At 40.6% G+C, this 25,567-nt stretch overlaps 1 protein-coding gene across 1 annotated transcript in view; it reads right to left on the reverse strand.

Moving 5' to 3' along the window:
- The window catches only part of LOC103618726 (ankyrin repeat and KH domain-containing protein 1), a 114,564-nt gene that overhangs the window by 75,054 nt on the left and 13,943 nt on the right, over nt 1-25,567 (reverse strand). Inside the window, 1 exon segment of the mRNA XM_017738670.1 lies at nt 11,251-11,404. Within this exon segment, the coding sequence (XP_017594159.1) occupies nt 11,251-11,404 (154 nt within the window).

Below are 25,567 nucleotides of genomic sequence, written 5' to 3' on the forward strand. Positions count from 1 at the left end.
AATGCCTTTTCCCTTCCAGTCTTCTCTTTCCTCCCTCACTATCTCTTCCTGCAACAATCCCACCACACCTTCCACAGGGCTGCAGCACCAGCGAGTATTCAACTCCATTTGTACTTATAAACCTAAAACAAATGCTCTTTTGCTTGTATCACGCTTGTCAGCCTCGCTGTGATTAGCTAAGGGAAAACTTCAGCCACAGGCGGAATTGTTCGCCTGGCTTTGTCTGGCTTTGAACTGGACACAGTTGAACGGCAGAGTCAGCACATCTCCCGAGCTGGGCAGTCACCTGCTCCCAGCCTGCCCAGCAGTGTGAGCACACACATCCCAGCACATCCCAGCACATCCCAGCACATTCTGAAAAACAGAGCCAGGCACGCAGCGCTGAAGGGACACGGGGAGCTGCCGTCACCCACCCAGAGCCCAGCCAGAATCACAGGAGCTCCGCTCAAATTCTGAGCTTTGGGCATCAGCTCGAACACTCCTGTATGTCAAGGAAGCGTCCAGGCTAGAGACTGAGGAGAAAGAATCTGATTGCTTCTGGGTGGTTACACGAAGTAGTTTTTGACCCTCAAGTCACTCTTGGGGAATTTATTTTAAGCTAAGATTGTAGTATGTACAGTATTTACCCATACAACTAGAAAGGTGGCAACTTGGTAAATGATTCAGAACCAGAGATTATGACCTCTGTAAAGAAACCTATGAATTTTTTACTTTGTGGCATGAACTATGGGAAAATGTACACAGTTCATTTAATTATTTTACAGGAAAATATCAAAGCTAATGGTTGGCAATTACTCTTCATTTCCTGGCTCTTCCTTTCATGCCTTATCAGAGAGAAGTATTTTCCTCATTTCAAGTCTGACAATTGCTTGGCTCCAAGAATCTGAAAGATATATGTCAAAGAGCTAAGACTGCTACTGAAACATGGAAAGGAGGAACATGGAAATGACACTGTCCACAGTGGGAGGGTAAGAAGCAAAGAAAAACCTCAAATATCCCTGGAAAACACCAAGAGAAGAAAAAAAATATTCACGCTGAGAAAGGTGCACAGAATTCCTGTTCTTAACTTCCAGCATTCTAACTCAGCCCAGCATTTCACGTCTCATCCTCTTTAGGGCTTGTGTCCCTTGAAAACAAGTTACTTTACAGCCACTCCCACCTATTCAGTGGGACAAGGAGAAGAGGACAGAATTACTTTCTGTTCTTTGAGTAACCTAAGGCTTATGAAGGGAAAGTATCTATGGAGACTGACGCCAGGATATGACCCCCCTGCACAACAGAGATGCAGGAAGGCAAGAACTCAAGTAACCTTTGAGTGCTATTTATAGGCAAACAGCCCACTTGAACTCTTCTCAAAATTTCTGGCAGTCAGTGGGAAACTGAGCCCCAAGGGGCTGTTCCTGAATCACAAAGCAACTCTGACTCAGTACAGTACTCAACGACTATCTGTAAAAAAAAAAAAAATCTGAAAATAGTACTACATTTTCAAGCAAAGATCTAAGAGTAAGCTGAGTGCCAGTAACATCACTGACTTAACTCGGAAGCCCACAGACTTCTAGCCCCCAGTTTATGGCAATTATGTATGGCAAAGCAAGCCAAAATACTGAGTATTTTCAGAGACTGATCAAGTGCATTTCTTTTAAAAACAATCACCACACTAATGGCGTATAGCACAGACTAGTGTATAAATTCATGTTTCAAACTGAACATCTGAGAAACTCTTCATAAAACCCTCTCCTCTGCCTAAAATGATCCACAGCCTTTCAGCGTACTGTCATCATGACATACATGCTGCATAGCAAAAGATCCTGAAAGTAAGACCTTTGAGAATGCCAAGGTAGATTGGAGTACCAAACTACCAAAAATCAGGAGACTTAGAGTCTTCTTAAGAAAATACGGAATTTATTTTACCGTGACCCAACTTGAAGAAAGAACACGCCCATCTGCTATTAACCCTCTACAAGAACAGCCATAGGGGGCTCATCCCATCTTTTCTTTTTTGCAGCATCCTCTTGCAGTTTTAAAAACAATAGGGAAGACATGAACTTCCATCCAGGTTAATGCGTCTGAAGCTCTGGTGCTTCAGATAGGAGTTTGTCCATCAGAGACCACAGAATCCAACATGTGGCACCACAGAGAACAAGTTTTACTAAGTTTCTTCAGATGGAGAAACTTAGTAAAACAATGCAGAGAGAAACTGTAACAAGCATGAATCCAATGGAGGGAGTTGCTTCCAATAGTGAGTATGGAAAAATCCAGCCAACTGAGGTTCTACCAAAGCAAACTTCTTTGCTTCTTTAAAGCAAAGGTCTTTGCTCTTAATCTGTGTAAAGACTAAAATAAAGTTGTTCTGCCTCTTGCTGTGTCTTTACAGCTGGGGAGGATCAGGCACTGGGTGTGCTCACTATAGGCAAAGGCTAACAGCCAAAAGCACAGCCACAGTGCGAGTTTATCCTCTTTTCATTAGCAAATCTTCCTACTTTCCCTTCAGAGACTTCCAAAGCATGCTGCTTACTTGGTTTTGGCAATACTAGACAAAGTCAGGACAGGTTGGTTAGAACATTCTTGCTTACTGTGGTCTTCCTCTGCTACTCAATAGCCAACTAATTCTTTGAAAGCAAAGACACAATTTTAGCCTTCTGACTTGAGAAGCTTTTTTAAAGGACATATTCAAACATGAGTGTCAGAAAAAAAAATATATACACACACACACACAGGAATAGCCAACTGCACACACAGGAATAATCAAATGCACAAACATGGAATAATTTGTAACAGTACTTCAGAAAAGTAGTGGTAGATTTAAAGTCAAATTCAACTTGCAAACCAAAGGCAAAAGGCAGACAACAAATGGAGATATATAAACAAAAGCACAGCTTGCAGGACAGATGAAATAACACTCCTCTCTCCATGCATCAATAGAGCTCAACTTCAGTAACACGACTCATTTGGGGCATAAAGTTATGAAGAACAGAGATCACATACAGAGACTCCAGGGGAGAACAAGAGCAGATGAAAGTCTAAAGAACATGAGTTAAGGGCAGAGAGAGGTTCGATGTTATTTAGCAAAAAAACCCAAAACCAACCAAACTAAAAAAAAAAACCCCATAACTGAGGGTGATATCAGTCTGTAAGCCAGCTCTAAGGATGGCTGCATTGGAAAAGGGAACACTGAACCCAGACAGATGCATTTAAACAAGCAGACAAAGCCACTAAAAACCATCAACTGCTTTACTACATCTTTCTTCCTTGCCTCCCGAAGCTCTTCCAAAGGAAGCAGCTCAGGGCTCCCTTCACCCTTGAGTTACATATTTCAGTACATAACCCTGAGGGCTGGCAGTCCAAGAAACCTTCTCATCCCAAGGACTGCAGTGGGCTTGGCATGCTGTGGAGCTTCCAGCACTGGAGATAGTCTGTCTAACCAGCTCCTAAAGCCACCTGTCAGGAATGGCACAAGCACAGTTGAATTTGCCTGGGGAGAAGGAAGAGAAGAAGATAAAACTGAAGCTACTGAGACTTTTTTCAGCCAGATTTTTAAAAAACCTTAAAGAAGCTGTACAGAATTTGAGAGAAAAGTGATGCCTAAATGCCAAGTTAACAATTCTTGGTTTGGAGGCAAGCGTTGTTACACAGGGGGAAAAGTCCCTCAAGAACTGCACTGTGCATTTTGCTCCCACAACAACTACTTTCCTTATGGATACAAGCTGGATAACTTTATGCAATGCAATAATTTTTTTTAACATATTCTAGTATGTATTCAATCTTTAAGTATTTAAATAATTCATATTCACAAAGAATATAATCTGCCTTTTTGGGCAAGATGTTTAATGTACTACAACTCATTCTAAATCTAGAGATTTAAGTTCTTAGCTTTTGAAATAAGGTCTGTAAAACAGCACAAAATAATTTATAGCAGGAAATGAAGATGCTCGTATCCCATTGCAAAAAAAGCCACTTGTTACCACAAGCAGAATCAAAGATGAGTGGCAGCATATTTTTACATATTTTGTTTTTCATTCACCTGGTGAAAAGTAGCTTGACTTTCTAGAAATAAGCAGAACTTAATAACTTACGCTATGCATATACTATATTGGCATTTCTTTTCTTAGAAACCTGCTTGTAATTACTTCCTAAACATACAACAGTAGTATTTTGTCAAAGGTGAGTAAACAATTAAAAAACCCAACTGATTCATGTGTTACCCTGCAAAGTATTGATGAGTCAGTAAATCTGTTACTTCTGACACTTTAAAAGACCCCAAATATTTGATAAGAGTATAAAACTGTCAAAGGTGTTATAGATAGCTGTGTTATAGCCCACACCAAGAGCTCCAGTAACTCCTCTCAGGTGTCCCCAGACACTCACAGCACACGACCCAGAGGGTTTTGGCAGCCAACAGCCCTGCTCTAATGCAATGAGTCCTCACAGGACACTTCCATCAGCTCCAGGAGGGGTGGCTCTACATCCAGACTATCAACCTGACTTACCAGTTAGTCCAGTACGAAGCTAAGTGGCTGGCACTGGTTACTGCCACCACGCTTGAATATTAAGCTACAGAACATCAAAAAAAACCCCAAAACAAAACAAAAAAAACCAACCAACCAAAAAAAACAAAAAAAAACAAAAACAAAAAAAAACCAAAAACAAACAAACAAAAAAAAAACCAAAAAAAAAACAAAAAAAACCCCCCACCAAAACAACCAAACCCAAAAGGGAAATCTGATAGATTGATTCAGATCTGATCATCTGCACACTCCAAAGCATCCAGCCAATGCTCAAACTCTCTTTTGAACACTTCTAAACTCTGATTTTATCACCATGTGCTAAGGAAACGACACGACAGACAAATGCAGACAACAATAAAAAACGCAAACATAGATTTCAAGTCAGTGTAATTGAGGTTTTTTAATAAACTCCTAAGACTCTTCTCACAGGAAGTACAAGCAAGAGATTGAGGCTGGTCTACCTCCTCACTACTCTCTCACTCTCTCCTGACACATTTCATTAGAAGAGTTACATTCTGGGGAACTCAAACTTCTGAGAGCATAACAGTTTCATTTCCCACAGTTCCCAACTCTGCTCCCCTGTCTCCCACCATCCCAAGGACAGCACAACACCAGAGCCATCTGCTGAGAGAGGAAGCAGAGACAGGGACCAAAGAGAACAATTCTGAGACCAAAGAGAACAACTCTGTACCAGGTACATCCTGCCTCAATTCAGGCACTACCCAGGATTGTCAATAAAGCACTGCTGCTTTTCTCCTGCCCAAACTCTCCCTACATTCCTTTTGGCTGAGGCTACTCCAAGCACTAAAATAGGAAGAAGTCCTGAAATCAATACTGAATGGAAAATAGTTTTTAACCAGCAAGAATATGTTCCCCATATTGGAACAAGAGAGCAAAGTGTGTTCTATCTTACAAAAGAATCCAAATTGCATGAAAAATAAAATATAGCAGAAGGAAAATAGAAAGGAGAAGCCAAGTTAATACAAACTATATTCAGGACTGAAAAAATCCTGAATAAAAGGAGGATTGCACAAATTGTTTATGGCAAAATCATGAAGAACTTGCTGATTACTTATGATACCTCTGAGATACATACACAGATATATATAAATATGTAGTCAACTTGAGAGATTGAGGAGAACCCTGGCCATTTTTTATACTTCACAAAATAAAACTGGTAATTCTTCTCTCATCTCTCCCCACTCCCCATCCCCTCTAAGAAAGGTTAAAATCATCTTTGCCAAAGAACTCCAAAAGTATAGCTTTCAGAGCTGGTAAGGTAACTTAGCCATCTGATACCTAAAGGCATCAATTTAAGTGTTATGACAATGAGACTGTTCTTCACAGCAAAATCCATCTGGAAAACAGCTAAAAAATACGAAGCTGGTACATTTAACACACTGTCAAAGCACGGAAGTTAAGTTGACTAAGAGCAGGATTAGACTAGACTTTTTCTAATCTAAAAGCCTACTAGACTAGAAAAAATATTTAAATCACGCAAAATCTCAGAGAAATATAATATTAATAACTCAATTACATGCACACAATTCAGTTTATCCAACTTACTCAAAAGCACAACATATCTGTATGTTTCACATACCATATATTCCTTCCCACTCTGAATCTTTAGATGGTGAAGAAAGAAAGTGAGTAAGTCACTGTAATGTGCCAGTATCTCAAAAGGATGAAGCTTTCCCGTTAGCATGACAGTGGTGATTTCAGTGGCAGTGCAGTTTTTATCTCTAAAGAAACACCTACCATGAAGCCTATTCCAACTGCCCTAGGGAAAGCTGTTTCTCGTATTTGGTCTGTATACCATGTCCATACAACACCAAGTATTTTAGATCAGATCAAATTATGGTGAAAAACCTTTCTTGGTTTACAATCTGTCACAATAACTGGACTAAGGTAAGATTTTGGCCATGTTGAAGGAGGCTAAACACACTGCAAATATGATATTGCGACATTTTTACAATAAAGTTACATCTTTGCTCAAATTCCAACAATCCTCTCTGATTCCCCCCCAAAAAGACCCTACTTCTCTTTTTTTTATTTCATAACACCAATACAGATCTAGATATGCATTTGCTATATTCCACAAGCACACAGGAGCAACCAATAAATTGACAAACATGAATCTGTTTTCTGCAGACCTCCACTTCTATAGTTTCAAGTAGAGCTTGGACAACCCTTCACACATTAAGTTTCTAATGCCCACCTTCATTCAAATCACAGCTTAGTTACCCATCAGCCCTACAAAAAGAAACACCAAGTCCACACATGAATCTTATTCATCACAAATAACATAATCAAAGAAATTCTCTAGCCCAGTCTCTGACACTTTCCAAGGGTTCCCTCGGATGCAGGATGAAAGCAAGCTGTGCCTCTCTGGCACTGTTCTTTTAGACTACAGCTCACTCCCTGGTAACCCTTGTTGTTAGTGATTATGAATGGATTTGATCACATCACAAGGATTAAAAAAAAAAGCAGGTTTGGTATAGAAATAGCATACACAGAGGAAAGCACTCAATTTCACTATTGCTGAATCTACTCTAACCTTTCAGTTTATCCTAAAGCAGGTAGATCTCATCTGGGCTCATTCATATTTTGATCTGTGTTCTATATTCCCACTAAGGAGGTGATCACTTCCACTTCTTGCCTTTCCCAGTTACAAAATACACAATCTATTCTCCCCCCATCACCCTACCAGCTTTCCAAAGAACAGTATCAGGCCCTCAGGCCTGAATGAACTACTGAAATTCACAGGTATTAACAGACACATTATTAGAACTCGACTTCTCTTTCACCATTTACACTACAATTAATCCCTCAAAGTCTCAAAAACACCAAACCATTTATGTGAGGGGCTCCAGCCACCTTAATATTGTACTTCAACAGAAAAGAAGGATGTGCATAACTCTGCTCCCTGTTTGAACATAAGGATGGACTATTTGCATGTTTCACTAAACAAACCTTTGGCTCAACATTCTCCCTCTCAAAATATTTTCCTCACAAGCCTCTTTGCAAACAATAGTAGGAGTCCTGAAGAACTCACTGCTTACAGAACTCCTCCCTATGTAGATACTCAACAGGAACATCATGTGCTGCAAAGGCAGCCAAAGTTTCTTTACCACTTTCTTCTGCATCTTTTTTTGATGCTTTATTGTCAAAGTGTTTCAACGTTCAGATTGAACACACTTAAAATCTCTGCTGGTAGGGACACAGGCACTCAAGCTATTTCCTCAAGTGACTTCCCAGAAAACTCTGCCAAAGCATGCTGAAACACTGTCAACAGGGTAATCTAACTGCAGGGATTTACATTTTGACATTTCACAACTTTCTGTAGAATTCTGTGGTTTTGGTGCAGAATTCACCAAATGGGCATCCAGGATTTTTATCTGGCCACGTGCCTGAACCAACACCTTTCTCTGTGCTACAAAACAACCCACAGAAAGAGGACTGCACAACACAAGAGAGTCATTTCCCCTTCCTGATGCCGATACAAGTTGGGAACAGAAAATGAAACGGGTTTAACCAGTCAAAATTTCCCCACTTTGCCCTTTTATCAACACATGTTGAGGACCCACAAGGAACCCAAGAAGAGCAAGAGCTTTCAACACTCTAACCATTCCTTCCCAGTAGCAAAGAGCTCTCATCTCCAGCTATCAACTACTGTCCCTAAAAAGGGACTTTCTTACTGAAGATCCACACAAGAATCATGACTTTTCAAAGCTGGTATTTTAAGAAATCAACAGTACCCTAATTAACAGTGGAGAAAAATATTTCTAGTGCAGAACAGGACTCCACTCTCAGAATACCAATAATCTGTTTAGTTACAGCCTGAAAAATGGAAACAACCTCCAAACAGGATGGTTCTCATTCCATAGGTTATTTTACCTATATATCCCATCTCTGCTAATAGGAGTTAAACTGAAGGAAGATATGCAATATTTGGTTTGCTTAGGCTAAAACTTGCCAAACAACAGGATTCAATTGTTTTAATTTATCTTCTATTTCTGAAGATTGAAACATATTTACAATGCTCTCTTGGTCTTCAGATTGTAAAACTATTTTTTTGTGAAATAATACAAACACTGACAGTTGTTTAAAGATAGTTGTTCATTAATAAAGTGCCTGTTCTTTCACAGAATAAAGTATGGTTGTCTAAACTGAAGCTCATCAGGCAGGTTTTCAGAGGACCTGGCAAACACATGAAATCTATGTTTGTGTGCACATGGATATGTACATGTGTGTAATTGCTGCTATGCCAAGAAGGGTGAGAACAACCCTCTTGCTAGAAATTTGGCTTAAGGCTGTCACCTTCAACATCCACAATCCTTGAAAAAGAATAAGCACGTTGAACAAGCAAGTGAAAAAATATCCAGCACTCTCATGGTGGGTAAATACAGATATATATACAGATACATAGAAACATTTTCAAGCAGTTCAAATAACCTCTGGCTTCTACACTTGCGTATGCAGCAGCACTCAAATCAAGACAGCTACTTACAAACAAAACACAACTCCTCCAAATCCTACAGTACACAATAGCTGAAAACCACTTCTGCACAAGGACTTTGAAGAACAATATCCCATGTGGCTGCAGTTGCTGGAGCTTACTTTGCAGGACTAATAAACGACATGTCCATGTGAGATCTGAGCACTAAAGGATTCAGGAAGAATGAGCAAAACTAGTTTTGCAAGTCATACTCATTAAGATCCTAATGACACAGCCACAGATCTGGCATGTGAGAAACCCCAAGAAATCCAAGACACTAAATACAAAACTGATTTTCCTCTAGGTTGTAAGGCAGAATCAAGCCTATCACAGGAGAGGGGGACCATCACAACCAAGGCCAAGCTACCCCTGGAAACTACAGACAAGGCTTTAAATTAACTTCATGTTTGAGCCATAGTTCTGTCATCTACTTTTCCAAGCTGTCCTTAACGCTGAGGACTGAACTGAGACTAAAACAACAGCAGAAACCACCTGCTTTTGCCAAACTGCAAAAGAATACAAAGGCCCAACACTAGGCTGCCATGATGGAAGCCCAGAAGCTCACTTAGGGTTAAAAAGGGTATTTTCAGCAAAACGAGGCAGATAAATCCAGTGAAGATAATAGAACATCTCCCAGAAACACTAACTTCTTTTTCACCCACTGTCAAATTATGGCTTTTATTAATGAACTACCAGATTCGCAGCATCTTCTTTAGGTTAACCTGATATTTTTAGTGTTCCAATTCACAGAGGGAAAGACAAGTATAGCTTAACTAGAGAACTTTCCCCAGAGTATTTTCACTCTTTTGATCTCACACATTCATCAAGTGGCATTAATTTTGTCCAGTCTTTTTAGAAAGGGAAACAAAGTCCTTAAAAAAAGGCACTCTTTTTTTGATTTGTGCTTCTTTCCAGATTCCTTCCATTCTCCCCGTGTACTTGGGAAAACCAAGGCAGGGAAACTTCAGCTTAAAAACAAATCATCTAATCTTGGGGACAAATACCCAACTACTGCTTAGAAATCTGCAGACTGCATTCTCACAGGTGTTACAAGCAGCAAAGGAACCTCCTGCATATGTCAAATACTGTGAGATCCCTGTGAGCACTGCAGCCCCAGCTCTAAGCACCTCAGAGATGCACTGCCCCATAACACCAGCCAGATCCACTGGCAATTTATAAAGCCAGAAACAGGCTTTGGGACACAGCAGCCACCAGGTACATGAGAGGACCCAATTTTCAATTTTAAAAGTGCTTAAAAAGGACTAAATTATTCAAATTCCCTCAGTGCATGGAGTATCCCAGGAACAGATTGTCTTCCCTGCAAAACAAAGTTTGGTCCTCAAGAGTTACAGCAGATAGGCTGCTGCAACTTCCTGCTGACAAGAGCTATGCTGTGTTCTACGTTGGGGTTTTTTCAAATCCAAAATGCAAAGAGAACCCAAATCCCAAATCCCTGCCCCCTTTGCTTCCTCAGAATAAAGTTCTCCTTTAAGACTGTACACAGCTAAGAGCTATTTTATGTAGCTCTTTAAGTGTTCCAAAGTAAGATCTGAAAACTCCAATTTCAGCACACCACTACAAGTCTGAGTATACACCCATGATGATCACATGGGATTTGTTTCAAAGCAGGGGTTTTACATCTTTTTGTCCTTGGAATTTTGAAACTAACAAATAATTTTCAAATCCAATGCAAACACCCCAGTAACAAATCATAGGAGGATTTGAATTAGTCAAGCTTTCACTCTTAATCTAATAAATGTAGAGACAACTATGTTCATCAAGTCTGGTTCCAAAACAGGAATGTTTAATATGTATTTTCCAACACTGATAACCTCAGAACTACAGAATGCAAAAATGTTTTTCTGAAAATTAAAAAAAAGAAAAAAAGTATTTTTTCTGGAGTAATGAATTAATAATTATATATTGACCAAAGCAGCAGGAAAAAAAAGTCATTTTAGCTAGCCTACTTCCTTCTATTCTCTCCCCATTAATCCTCCCTCTGGTAACATATGTAATCTCAAGTCAATGAAATACCATTTAATTAAAATTAATTTTTCTAACTTTGTATGTACAGAAAGAGTGGGCCAAGCAACCTGCAACACTTGTAAGAGTTATGAGCTTGTTTTCCGTGTTCTGCTCATCATGGTAAATTTCCAGACTCCTGAACACTTTGCTAGTGTCAGAATTTATGTGCTGACAGATCCATGTACAAGTCAGGTTCAGAAAAAAACTATACAAAGAAAGTACCTGCTGCCTCCAGTAAGGCTTCTAGTCTTGCTTGTGTTTCTGGATCCACAGTTCTCAAGTCCGCACCTTCTGCAGCACTCGATAAGAATAACTCCGATGTGGTTTTAAGTACTGGGTTATCAAGATCTTCTTGGTCCAAAATAAATGATTCAACCTGTTTGCCAAGTTAGAAAAACAGTTTTACTATTTTTGAAGCTTTAAAGTAAATCTAAAATATTACCAAAAAAATACCACAGAAATAATCTAACTGTACTATCATAATTGTGTTTTATCTGCCAAGAACATAGAACAAACCTGCAAAAAACATCTGGTAAACTCACTCAAGAGGTAGTTAAAAATGACAAAAAAAACCCCTAAAACCCTACATAAAAAAAAAAATACTGCAAAAAATTACAGTTTAAAACACCTTAAATACAGCAAGGTGAACTCAGATTAAATACTGAATAAGTGTTATGCATGTTTGCACAGTTAACAACTCAAGCAGGCAGCCACAAGAGGCTGTAACATCTTTGTCACCAGAAGCTCATCTACCATGTTATTAATAAAAGCCACCAGTAATGACTTTGGTACAGCTGAACCTATCTGAATGCCAGGGAAAGATGGAATGTTTTCCCGAGATGCCTTTCACCTCTCTTTTAAAAGTAATTTCAATGGAGGTAGCACAAAGATTTTGTTTGTTTTGATCATGAACACAAGAGTTGACCAAAACTCAACCCCAAAACAGCTGTCTCCAAGCTGGCACTCAGTATTAGCCCAGTCTGCACTGCTTTCTGGACAAGAACAGATCTGCAGAACGATTAAGCAGGCAGGTATTCCAACCGAGCAGCAATAATGCTGTCCCACCAGTGCCCCACGTGACCTCCAAACACAAGCCCATGGAATTACTCAACATAACACACTGCAGTTTTATGACAGCTTGCCAGAGTAAACAAGGAGGACACCTGACTCACACTCTAATGAGAGCAGAGCTGCATTTCAGAATCTCCCAAGTTCAGACATAATTTCCTCTGTTTTCAGTAATATTTTAAGACAAAAACACTATTTCATAATTAGATGTTGTCTGTTATCTGTACCAACACTACTGGTGCCTTAGATATGCCATAGAAATGAGACATTCCTGTTACTCAGCCACCACTGTCCTCTCCCACTTCATACCCCAGCCTCATCTTCCTTTCTCAGTTTTCCACAAAATACTTCCCCCTATTTTTCTCACCCCAGCAGAAAACTACCATCTCGTTTCCCCTGGAAAGGGAAAATTTATACTTAAAAAAAAAAAAAAATCAAATCAGGCCATCTGCAAATTCATTAAGCGCTCCATTGTGTGAACAATGTTAACAGGATCTGGGAGCAGCACAGAGCACTGCTATTCAAGAGCAACTTGGGTTCGCTCATTTCTTCCCCTTTTTGATATGTAAATGGCTGTAACACTATCCCCTGGTGTCCGAGCCAGCCCTGTGTGTCAGTGAAATGCTAACATTGGAATATAATGGGAATCAGGGAACAAGTATGACTTTTTAGGAACACCGAACATGAGGTCGACATCTCAGTGGATATGTGTGATCCTGGCCAGCTTACAGATAGTAGATCTTGTGTACCAGACACAAATATTAAAGGTAAGGCAGCAGGCTCTGATTTGGTGCTCAGAGAAGCAAGATTTCTAGGTTAGTCCAGGCAACGGTCCTAAAACAAGACAACTGTCATTGCAAGAAAGAGAACATTTAAACGAGCAGAAAAATAGCGACCTAAACCAGTGATACACATTTGTACTACAAAGAAGAGCTATTTACAACTCACAGCAAAATGCATCCCTACAGTAAGATGCCCCTCAGCAGAACTCAAATTCCAGGTTAGTCCATAGCCAGCTTAAAGACTCCCTGCTTTCATGAGCTCTGATGCAAAACTGACTTCTAGGAAAATTCACCCTTACCTACGTGAGTACTTCAGGGTTTTTCATTTTTTCCCACAAGACTACACAAGGTACTAATATGATGGAAATATTATTCCTATTACAACATGTTTGTGTGATCTGGTGAAGGGCAGAAAATCCCACTGCATGTACATGAAAATTCATTATATACAGCTGAGAACTAAATACAAGAAATTTTATTAGATGCTTATGGACATCTTTCTTTGTCAACTACATCACTACATTTAACAGCAGTCCTCCCTCTTGAGGACACACCAAAAGGAGCAAAAAAGTCACCTACCACTGAAGCAACTGCACTTGAGAACAGCAAGCACTGGAGAAACACTCAGTGGCTCCTGGCAAGCCTCAGGGTTCAGCCTTGGGAAGAGCCAGGCAACCCTCAGGCAAAGGGAAGCACAGCAGCCTTGCAGCAACCTGCCAGAAGCTGCCCTGCTGCAAGTTCTAAAACTTCATGGTTTTGACACTTTGGGAAAGATATGGACCATTTTCTCCCCAACTGCTACCAGCCCAAGCTCACTGGGATATGTTTACTGGATATTACAGGCAACAGTGCACCCCTTGAACCTAAATCAGTGTTAATCCACTATTCACAAATACTCAGCTTGCAAGGAACCTCTCTCTCCCCAACAGGGAATACATTTTCCTTACAGGAACCTCTAAACAAGTCTGTCTTTTTAACAATGATTGTGCAAACACTACTAATTAAAGTGAATTACACACACAGTTTGTACTTAAGAATACAACTTGGGTAGTACTGGTGCAGTCTGCTCTTTTCACCACTCTTTTCAACTCTTCCTGCCTTTCTGCTCTTCCTTACACCAGCAACTGTACTTCCAGAGACCTTGCACATTTAAAATCTCACAAAAAATCTTGCTTCACATACAGTATTTTCATCATAGTTTTATATCACAGGAAAGCAGATGCTTTCATTATTACTGCACATGTTAAGCATCAATTTTTAGGTTTTGTTTTGATTTTTTGTAAGAGCTTAATAACATACCCACAATACAAATATAACTTCAGTGTGAAAATACTGAAAATCCATATGCAAAATGTTAAAATAGCTGCATCGCCGCCAGTCTCCCAGAACAAACTTCAATGTATTTTCAAGTTAGAACATCTGACATTTCTGTAAATCAATGCAGTTTCTCACACACTAAGACAAAGCTAGAGAGAATGAAGAGTTGGATATCATCACTCACAGCAGAGTGAGAAATCACCTAATTCATCAGATGCCTCTTGTGAATGGACATGACCTACAATGATCACATATTAATAATAAATTGTTTTAAAAATCACACTATCCCAAATATGTCAAACAAATTTGGCTTTTCAAACAAAAAATAAACTTATTTAATAATCAAAACAAGCAAGTAAAAAACCCAAACATATTTCACGTTAGCATTCCTGGAAGACATATTACACTGTTCATGTGGCAAAATTTAGGCACTCTGCTCTATTCTAATCAGATCTGCAGCAAAGTGATAGAGTAACCAGTCACTGTGCTATTTTTGGATTCTTTTGCGAGCTGCTTTGGGCAGCTAATAAGCATCTTACTTGGGAAGGCTCATTAGGAACACATGGATTCAAGATATTATTCTAACTGCCAAAACAATTTCACCTTCCCAGTCAAAACCCAAGAAGCTGCACAGGACCGGAGGGCAGGGCTTCAGCACACCGTGTGTCTCGTGCTCTTCCACAGCAATGATGGACCTTGCCTGACGTTCTGCCAAGGACTGCAGCAGCCTCGCAGCTCTGCAGATCCAGTTACACCCCTGGGTCCTCCCTCCAGAGCAGCTACATCGCAGCTACGCGGCCTCAACTCCATCAGTGCCTATACCTTAATACCACGACTGAGTTTACTGCAGGTCAGGGGTAGCAAAGGGACTTTGCAGGCACCAACATCGCCACTAACACTGGCAATTCTGGTGAGATGGACAATGACATGCAGGGTTACAACACATTTCTAATATTAAATCTAAACCGATCTTCTTTATGTTGCACTACTGCAAAGTACTTTTCCCAGAATAGCCTGGACCTGCTCACAAATAGCCTGTTCCTGACAGGCTACAGACGATGGAAAAGCTTCCTGGGTAGCTGTACAGCACTGTTCTCTCCTCCTCCTGCAGGCAAGGGCAGCAGCAGAGACAGATCATTCTACCTTCCATTTGTGCCAAACTAGTGCCCCTGGGAACACTATCTTTACAAAAAGTGTTGATAGGAAAGGAAAGGTGCTGTGAAATTATTTCCTTGAAATTGTATTTTCCAGGAACCCCTTGAGCTATGAACACTTTTTTGGGGTAACAATACTCTTTGCTCTGTTCGTGGAGTGTTAACAAATAAGGAGTCCCAAGCTCTCGACTGGGACTCCTGAACTCCTATTTTTAATGCAAATAAATGAGTACCTGAATTTCTCTTTTGTGTTAGGAAACCCTTCCTAATTATTTCTATAACAATTCCATTTGGACATTTTCATTCCATAATTAACAACATGTGCAATGCTGTATTAGAATCACACTAGAAAGTTCGTGTGGATTTGTCTGATAAACCCAACCTCTAACAGTTTATGGTGTCGTGTCCTTTATTAAACTGAATGTCAATATTGGATTAATACTTGCAATCCTGCTCTAAAAGTTTTGAGGAATGGTGATAGGACACAGCACTAAGTTAAGACTAAAAATGAGTTCGTGTTTCAAATTTGACATCAAACACCTTTAAATTTCACATATAAAGGATGTCAGCTTCAAAACCATAATTATTCCAAGGAGAAAGTAAAGTGAAGGACTTTGTCCCTGACAGGACACTCTTAGATGCTCCCTGCAACAAGTAAGTGCAGCACTACCCCCTTGGTGTGGACTTAACACCACCAAAAGGCCCGGTTTTGATTTACCAGAAGATGCACTTTTCAACATTCTTCCCCTGCCAGCCCAGCCAAACATTTTTGCACCTGCTTAAGGTGCCTTCCTGCACAACCATTTCAGTTTCAAGAGATGGAGTAAAGCAAGAGGAAGAACCACACACTAATGTGGGTATTTTCACAAAACCTTTCAGTGGGGTCTCAGGACACTGTCCTTTCTTGGCACTTCAAAGCTACAGAAAGAAAATAAACATTTCAGGGAAGTACTCTAGAGTCAGTACCTAGAAACAACATAGAATCAATGGGAACAACAATTCAGACATAATTAATGATATAAAACCATACCCACTCTGTTTGGCTTGAGCTGTAATTTCTGAAGACAGTTTCTTTCATTAAAAAACAGAAGTTCCAGCCCAAGAAGACAGAAGCCATGAAGACAGTCGTGACCTGTGAATCACCAAGAGAGCATTGTCCAGCACTATGGATGCTGTGATTACACAGCATCCTGCAAGCCCAGGGGGGCACAGCGTGCTTGGGGTCACCACCACCTCAATGGAGAGCATAAAGTACATGAAGCATCATTTCCAGTCACTGCTCACCTTGTGACAAGTCAGGCAGCTGTCAGACACTTTCATAGGTTGCTTTAACACATCAAAAAGGGAGAAAACTCAGGGGAGGAAACAAGTAATTTTTCTACCACTTTACTAAATTTCATGGACTTACAAAGGGGTCTGACAAGCTGGAAGATCATTCTTCTGGAAACAGAAAGGCATTAGATCACCTCAGCTCCCTGTGAAGCCATAAATCTGACCACAGCTCCACCTTTAAGTGGAGCTGTCAGTGCTCAGCACCTGCTGCAGCAGTTCTGTAGGCAAGGCATTAGATTGGGAGGATGGGGAGAGAAGGGGTGCAAATCTGTTTAGCTCTGATTGCAATAGAAAGCTGACTGACTGGAGGCAGGATTATCTAAAGGACAGCCTTTATTCCCATAGATATTAAGCAATTACCGGCTAATGAAACGAGCAGCTATAGGATCTGGGCTGTGGTGAGCTCATTTCAGAAAAGGTTCATGTTGCAGACGCTGCTATAGATACAGTGTAAATACAGGTGGACACAACCTCAAGATTTGTTGCTGCAGGCAAGGAAAGGCCCTCAGACACACAGCGTGGGCCATGAATCCAACATCCACATGTGTAACACCATGTTCTTGATGCACTACCACACGAGCTGACTAAAATGATGGGAGAGACAGCAGGCAGTGAGCAAGGAGTGACATCTTAATGGCTACTCCACCTCAGGGTCTCAAGCCTGGCACCCCAAGTCACCAGTCAGTTCTCAAAATTACAGCTGTTCTTTGAAACATGCAGAAAAACCAATAAATCAGAATTAATGTTTTGTAGTACTACTCTTCCATTCCAGAGATTGCTGACCCTGGTTTTCAATTTTCTTGCACTCGTACTGAACCATAAGCAGACATTCCTGGACAAGCACCTGTCAAAAGGTTCATGTCAATTTAACCACTTACCTGATTTCTCTCTTAAGCAAACAACTGACACTATGCTATTTAAGTAGTTCTGAATACTACAAACTACCCCTTATCACATGCTTCTGGAAAGAGCCGTCTGATCTATGGATCTTCTAGAAACAGGAACACTACAATTTATTTTTATTAAAACACTGTTTCACAACAATAAGCAACATGATTGCACCCTGTTAGCCCTCACAGAATTAAGGCTCAGAACACACAGGTTGACTCCTCTTGGTACGAGAAACTGGCAGTGTTACAAAGTTTCTCTGTATAGCAGAAAAGAAAGCTTTACTCATCTCAGTAACTACTGAAAAAAACCAAAGAACTGTTAAAACCAGCCTGTAGCTACCACATATTAAATGTCTGATAAACAAAAATAATTATGACTATATTTTCCCAATGTACAAAACAATCTTTTGCAGCAAGGAGCTGTCATGTACAGAACTGGAACTGACAACTGAAGCTTATTCAAAATTCACATCAATCCCAGTAAATCAAGTGCCAATTCTTGACCTGTACTTTATACCAAAGAAAACCTTTGAATGGAGACCAGGAAACTTGACTAAAATAAGCACCACTTGCACTAAGCACTCCTTATTTTCTTGTGTTCTATCTCAGTCCACTCTAAATCATGTTTTCGGTGCTCCATCTCCCCCACGTGCTCTGGAATTCCCTCCTCATCTGTTTTTTTCTATATAATATTCCCACAGAAATAGCCCCTCTTCTTTCCTCACAGCTGGCGTAACTCAGTATTCTGATTTATTAGAATATAAAACAGAATTGTTGCATCAATTTAGCCAGGGCTTTCAGGATGGTGTCCTTGCTCAAGTATTAAATCCCAAGCATTAAAACAAAGTGAAGGCAACTTTTAAGACAGAAGAATAGATGCATTTGTTTGCTGATGTAAAAGCTCACACCCAACCAAGATGGGAAGCATTCTAAGCCACCTTCTTGGAAATGACTTTTTAAGATCTCTTTTCAGTCCAAGGGGACAATGCCTAAACAGACAAAAAAATCGCACAAGTGGATCTTGAATACAATAGTAATTCGATAATCTGATTCCAGGCCAACCTATACATTTCAGACAGAGGAGTCTCAACATTTAAAGTGACTAATTAAGTTATCTAGAGGCTTATAGCAAACTGAAAATCATCCTGGGCTTTCTGCCCCTCTCAGAGCCCAAGCTAGTGGCAGCTATTCTTTTCAAGGCCTGGATAAACAGGTCTGTGCATGCTGTTCTACTGCCAAAGCAGCACAAACCCCAATGTAACTCCTGAGCCATCACTTAGTCATTTCAAAGAAACTATCAGAGAGCCCTGCCTAAGCTATAATCCACTGAAAATACAATATGTAGCACTATAAGGGCTTTAAAATGTAACTATTTTATAAAAACAATTAAAAGAGAGACATTTATCTAAACTGTTGGATTTATCCTAAGAAATCCTAAATGTCAAGCATTCATGTGAGAGACTCCCTTCTCCCCTGGCTCCCTTTCAGGCTGTGGAGGAACTCTATAAACAGGTGATGCTCAGAAGTCACCATGACCGATGATCAGAGTTTGGAAGCAGATCATTCAGCCCCAAATACTGATCTCCCCTCTTCCCTTGGTTTGAAATACGACTGACTTACGACCTACCTGCCATGTGACACTCTTAGTTTTATCCATGATTTTGGAAAGGGAAAAGTTCAACAGGTTTAGGGACTTTCCTAGAAGAAAATCTTAGTTAATTAGTAATCCCTATGTTTTACTGAAGGCAAGGGAGAATAACTTAGGGACCCAGCTAAAACCTAATGCTAAAACATGAAATGTTAAAAATATGTGAGATGACTTTCTGGTGGCCCACTGTCCATCAGTCAATAAAACATTCTCTTTTTTTTTTTTATTAGGGAATATTTTCTTCCTGTAAGATGGGTATGCAGCTTGGAACCTTTGAAAAGCTCCCCTCGCCAGAAGGGCCAGCCACACTTGTCTCTTCTCAGCTACCACCAGCATTCGGACAAACACATCATCATAATTCAACTGTGAGCAATCCCTCTCAGTCTACAGCACTTTTCCTACAGATTCTGGGATGCTTTGGAAGAGCTAAAGATGAAAATAATTCTGAAAAAAAATCTTGACTCCCTCTTGAAAGCAAAGGACAAAAGTGAATAAGGGGTCTCATCTCACAAAAAGCAGGAAAGAAGTAACAGGATCAAGCACAGGAGCAATTCTTTTATTTATGTTTTATTATAATAAATGCTTTCTACCTGTACTTGAGCAGAAGATACACAATACTGCAAAAACTGAGAAAATTTTCTAGTATTTTATAAAACTTTCAACTAATCAACATTACATAAGAAAAAAATTCTTAAGCAATGAGTTGCAAGAGTAAAAAGAAGATACTATCCTATAATAGGATGCATTTCCATAAATTTCACTTGCTCAGCATTCCTCCAAAAATAGGCTACATAAAACCTCTGCACTTTCACAACAAAAAGGGAGAACTACTTGTTGGGGGGAAAAAAAAAAACCCAAACTATCTGTATTCTATTACAATATATATCTGTGTATATTATGAACTACAGCATATCATCCTAACTAAATGAACCCCTAAATTCAAACATTAATTCACCTGTACCCCCCTTTCTCAGAGGCAGCATGGTTTTATAACACAAAGGTTGCAACCTTGTTACTGCAGTCAGTTGTTACAAAAAAGAAGCATTTGTATCATTTCAAAGTCAAACTAATCTTTAGTTTATCATAGACCAAGGTCATAGAGGTATCAGCAAGAAAGTTTCTATTTGAGATGAACAGTGCCTGGCCTCAGTGGTTAAAACTTCCTAATTTACCTAAGTACTTGCACAAATCACTGATTTCTGAAGTTTGCTTACAGTACCCCGTTCCAGCAGAAGGCCATTCCCACTAGGAAGATAAGGTTCACACGGGGCCTTTAGGTGGTGTTTGCATGGCACATGGGGGGCTGCTGGGCAAGAAAGCATCCGCAGAAGACAAATGAAAGCACCCTGCTGAAGAGTGAGGCTTCAGAGCTTAACTGAAACAGAGTGCTGCAAAGAGTCCTCAAACAAGATGCAGGAGTTATTTTTCTTGCTTTGTGAAGTTTTCAGTGGGAAAGAAACCTAAGAAAAGTTCCTTTTTCCATATGAGTCAAGACTTGCCTCTGTTTTAAATCCAAGAATCACTTTTATTCCACAGTAACAGCTTAATATTTTAAAGGAATCTTCATATATGGTACAAGAACTCAAAATGACCTACTAAGATCGAAGCTCTGCAGCCTCCTCACCTGCAGGGTCCGAGCCCCAGCTGTGAACTCCAACAAACACCCCAATTCAGTCCTGGAGCTGCTCCCAGTTTTAAAGGCCAGGCCACACGTGTGCACAGAAAAAGGAGCGCCTGTGTATTCCCTTCCCTTCACACTGACCCTTCTGTCAAGTGAATGTTGTAGGGATGGTTTGAGCTCCAAGCAGAGGACAATGTCCCAATGGCACCATCCAGCTGTCCTTACAGCTGGATTTCAGTATCCCTCAAGGCAAGGAAAGGAGACAGGAGAGCAAACCAATATCAAGCCCATGGGGGAGCAGCTGGGTAGCCCCAATTTAAATCAGAACACAAGAACCCATGATTCACCATTAACGCTCAAACAAACCCTTCCCACCCCCCACCAGACTGTAACTAGTTGACTGGTGAAACCTATGTGCAAATTTGTACCTAAATATAGATGTTCTGCTAAATTTGGAAAATCTCTCCTTCCCAAGGGGTTGCACTGCATATTTATGTAATTATACAGTAGTATTTCACATCTTTACTTTCTACACCTATCATTAGAAAACAGTTGCTGACATTTATTTTAGGTCAGGTACTCAACTGGGTCAAGCTGCACTAAAGGGAGACCCAAGTTCTGCAAGAAACCTTAGAAACCAGTTCATTGTAAAATGTTATTGAATAGTATTAACCATAATTACACTGCTTGTTTCTGGTTAGCACAGCCCAGACTTGCAAAGTTACTGAGATATGTACCATGATTTTTCTGAAAGCTAGATGCCTAACCAGACTGGGAATAAATGAACACTCTACTAACCAGCTCTCTGCATCCTGAAGAGTCACCTCAATACTTCTGGAAACCTGAACATGTTATCCCTTGATGTTTTCTAATCAGTGAATTATTCCTGGAAGAAAATGTTACATTTTCTTCCACCTCTTACCTCCTCAATTTTGAAAGACCTTGTCAAAAGAAAAATATCAACTGCTAAACTGAAAACTACATTTTTCAGAGAAAAGGCTTTTCTGCTTAATACTATCTACCTGAATTTGCATCCACTTTTTGAATTTCTATTCCTTACAGTAAAGAAAAAGCTGCTATTTACATTGTTTCTAATACAATGAAAACTAAAATGTCTGAGCATTACATTAACCTCAGAAGTCAAAAGATGCATTGTGCACAGCATTTACAAAGCAGATCCATGTTAAGGTTCAACAATACAGCAATGACTTTAATAGACAACACTGCTAATTTGAAACGAACTACATATTTATTCTGAATTCCAAACCCAGTTTAACAATTAAGAGACTTCAGACTGCAGCGAGGGGGGCCCCAGAAAAAATCTCCAGGTATACTGAACTGCTGTGGAGTGCATGCCATTCAACTACTCATCCTACTCCTTGTAGGAGGTATGTTATGTCTGATTTTTAATTATGCTTTATGTAAATATCCCCAGAGGCTTATGCAATAGGTACAGGCTTAAGTAAGGCGAGCTGGTGGAGGCAGCTCAGGAGAGGGAAGCCAAGAGCTGAGCTGACTCCATAGCCAAGGGCTGGTTGAGCTCCAGTTGTCATTGAGGGCCTCCAAACCCCTGAATTACAGAATATGAGAGATTTGCTACATTTGTACACTCACTGCCAAAGGCCACTTACTGAACCAAGCTCCCAGATCCCCTGGTACTTCTGTCGGCACCGCCAGCTTCTCCTACTTGATTTACAACAGCTCAGCAAACGCACCGTCCCCAAGCACTAACACAGCCACATTTATCACCTGCTTCAACTCTTGCCTGCCACACTTTGCTGCTGTGAGGGTTTTGAGGAGGACCTGCATGTTCTGTGGCCACCAAAGACCCCATGGACATGCACTACTCAGCACTGCCCTCCCTGCACACCTTCACCTTGACCTACAGCACTCCTAGCCAGGGTGGAGGAAGCTGTTCAATGCTCGTGCCTTTGGCACCAGCATAAGTGCCAGCAAAATTCACAAGGAGTGGTAATAATACACTTAAAGTCACACCAAAAATTTCACTCTAAACAAGTTGCAGGCTGTGTTCACACCCTGATCAGGCTTGGAAGGCAACTAAGCAACTATTTACACTGAGGTCAAAAACACTTCATTTCTCAGGCTACAACCAGCGGTGGAAGTTTCTCCGAGCACCCAGGAGATTCACAGCAGCCTGCTTTACACAGGAATAGTGCAAACCTCCTGGCCTCGTCCCTCCATGCCAAAAGACATGCTTCAGCTTGCAATTGTTTCTCTTTGCATGTGATAATTTTAACTGGTAATTCTAGAAAATATTCTGCACAGCTGCATTTAATTTTCACCTTGTGGACCTGATACAACTCATTTGTACAGGATCCACTTTAGTCCTTGGTTTCCCAACCAAGAGCCTGGTCACTACCATAGGCAGACACTGAGCTAGGAAACCAGAAAGCTTCGATTTTCTCCCAGTTCTGCAGGCCAGGATAAATGGGGCACACCCTCTTCACCTGTAAAATGGGGACAGCACTCTCCACTGTAAAGTACGTGGAGATCTGATCTAAGAAATGCAATATATTTTCAAAAAGGTTAGGTTAAAATATATTGCTCTTTTCATTCTCTAGATAAATGCTTCATTACACCCTTTGTCCTGCACTTCCCTGGTGATTTTCTTTAACTATTTTGCCATTTTGACCAGTCCAATTATTTTAGCATATTAAAACTCAGACTAATACAAGGACACAAAACCTAAATACCACTGCAGACATGCAGCAGAGCCTACAGAATATTGTACCATTCTTTTTATGGCTTCAAAAGTAGAGAGGAGAGTACAGATCAAGGCAGCATGGCAAAAACTCACTTTTTTTTTTTTTATTTTTAATTCTCCCTTTTAGTTCTCACTAATTCCACCCACTGGTAATAGCTGAAGGCATACACCCAAATCAGTGACTCATGGCACAAGACCACAGTCCAAACAGTGACTGACTAGCTTCTCAAAGCAGCGCTGTTCAAGAATTGCAGTGTTCCATCCCTGGACCTTAACTGCCTTTTCTTTGCTCAAAAAAGAAAACAAAACAAACAAACAAAGAGAAACCCCCACCACTGACAACAGGTGCCTCCTTAGTTCTCAGAAAAAAAAAAAAAAAAAGAATTCCCCCTTGGTGCTCCCAGCCATGTAGCCTAGCCTAGGCACATTCTTCCCACCCATGCTTCTTCCCCAGGTAACTCTCCACAACCAGAAACACAAGACAGAAGAACTCCCCAGGCAATTTCAGCTTTGAGATTAGCCCACCTCCTCTCTGCGTGTGCTGGAAAACTTCAAGTATTTCAACTCCAATTGATTTCTTCTGTTCTATATTTTAAACAATGAACGTTTCCCCAGGTTTTTCCAATGAAACATTTAACAGCTGTTTGGGAACCTTTATTTTTTTGACCTCAATGCCAACCTCCCAGACACATTATTTATAATAGGCCATCTTTCTTAATACTTGCTATTAGTCAAAAGAGTGCTTAGTAAACACCCTACCTGTCCAATCTTCACATCCCTTAAATAATGGGGTGGGTTCAAAAGGGATAAGCTTTTAAAGTAGGACTCTGCTCACCTTGTAAAGAGCCATAAACACCCTGATATAGCCCACTTCCCATCATTTTCCAGGTTCTGTAGCTACTGCTTTGTATCTTCAAAGATACATTAAAATGTGACATAAAAGACCTCCTAGAGAGCAGACACTCATCAATTACTTGTGTCCTACTCTATCTACGGTAGGTCTTCCAGCTCCCCAAAACAGGTATGTACTGGAACACCTAATTCCATATGGGACTGAACGTGTCTGTCCAGGACATCAATCGCACAAGGAATGCTCACATACAAGTGCTCATCTGCCTGATCATTAGATTTTGAGTTTAGTTAAACGACCTGCTGTTAGCACCGCTTCTAATGTAGCTTAGGTGGCCATGAGCAAAATGCAAATGTGGATCTGCATCAGTTTCATCACTTTTTTATTCAGATAAGACCTGGTTCAGGTTTCAGGAGGGCTGGACACAAGACAGTCATCAATAGAAGGCAAAAAATTTAGCCACAGGAGGATGACTGCAGGCTCCCCTCCTTCCATCTCTTCAAAAGGAACAAGGACACATCCTGAAGTACACTTGCTTGGCCTCCAAATTAAAAATGGTATGCATCACCTTGGCTATTTTCTTCCTCCTGCAAAAGCCCAAAGGAACTGCAAAAAGCCTGCAAGCAGTAGCCACTTTCTCCTGCTTTCTGCTAAAACTAGGTAAGGACTGTGATGCAGCTGTGATCCCATCTTTTGCTAAGACACTACTAAGGAAAGAAGATTCACCCTTTGGTGCAGCAGTGTCAGATAAAAGCCTTCATTTATCTTCTCTCCCTAGGCTACGTAAAGCACCATTAGATGCCAGTTTACAGGTCCAACAACGCTCCATTTGGGTTGGGATAAGGCCCCCGTCCCACCTCCACACCCTCCCTTTTAACCTCTCCGCAGGTTTGGAAGATCAAAGGAAGACACCTCCATTACCCTCTTCCATTTTGTTAAGTAAGAAATATTTCTGTTGCATAAAAGCGTGTGTGTATAGATATATCTACAGGAATTTATCCGTGTCTGGGAACCCCGAGTCCAGGGCAGGAATAGTGGGGCTGACGACTTCACTTTGTTCTCCGTCGGGTGCAGGATCTCGCCTCCCCCTCCAAACCTGCTCCCAGGTGGAAGCCGCTCCTTGAGATCAGGACACATCCTCATCCCGCTCCG

The sequence above is a fragment of the Corvus brachyrhynchos genome, unplaced genomic scaffold (genome assembly GCF_000691975.1).
Source record: "Corvus brachyrhynchos isolate BGI_N302 unplaced genomic scaffold, ASM69197v1 scaffold376, whole genome shotgun sequence".
In the NCBI taxonomy this organism is placed as follows: domain Eukaryota; kingdom Metazoa; phylum Chordata; class Aves; order Passeriformes; family Corvidae; genus Corvus; species Corvus brachyrhynchos.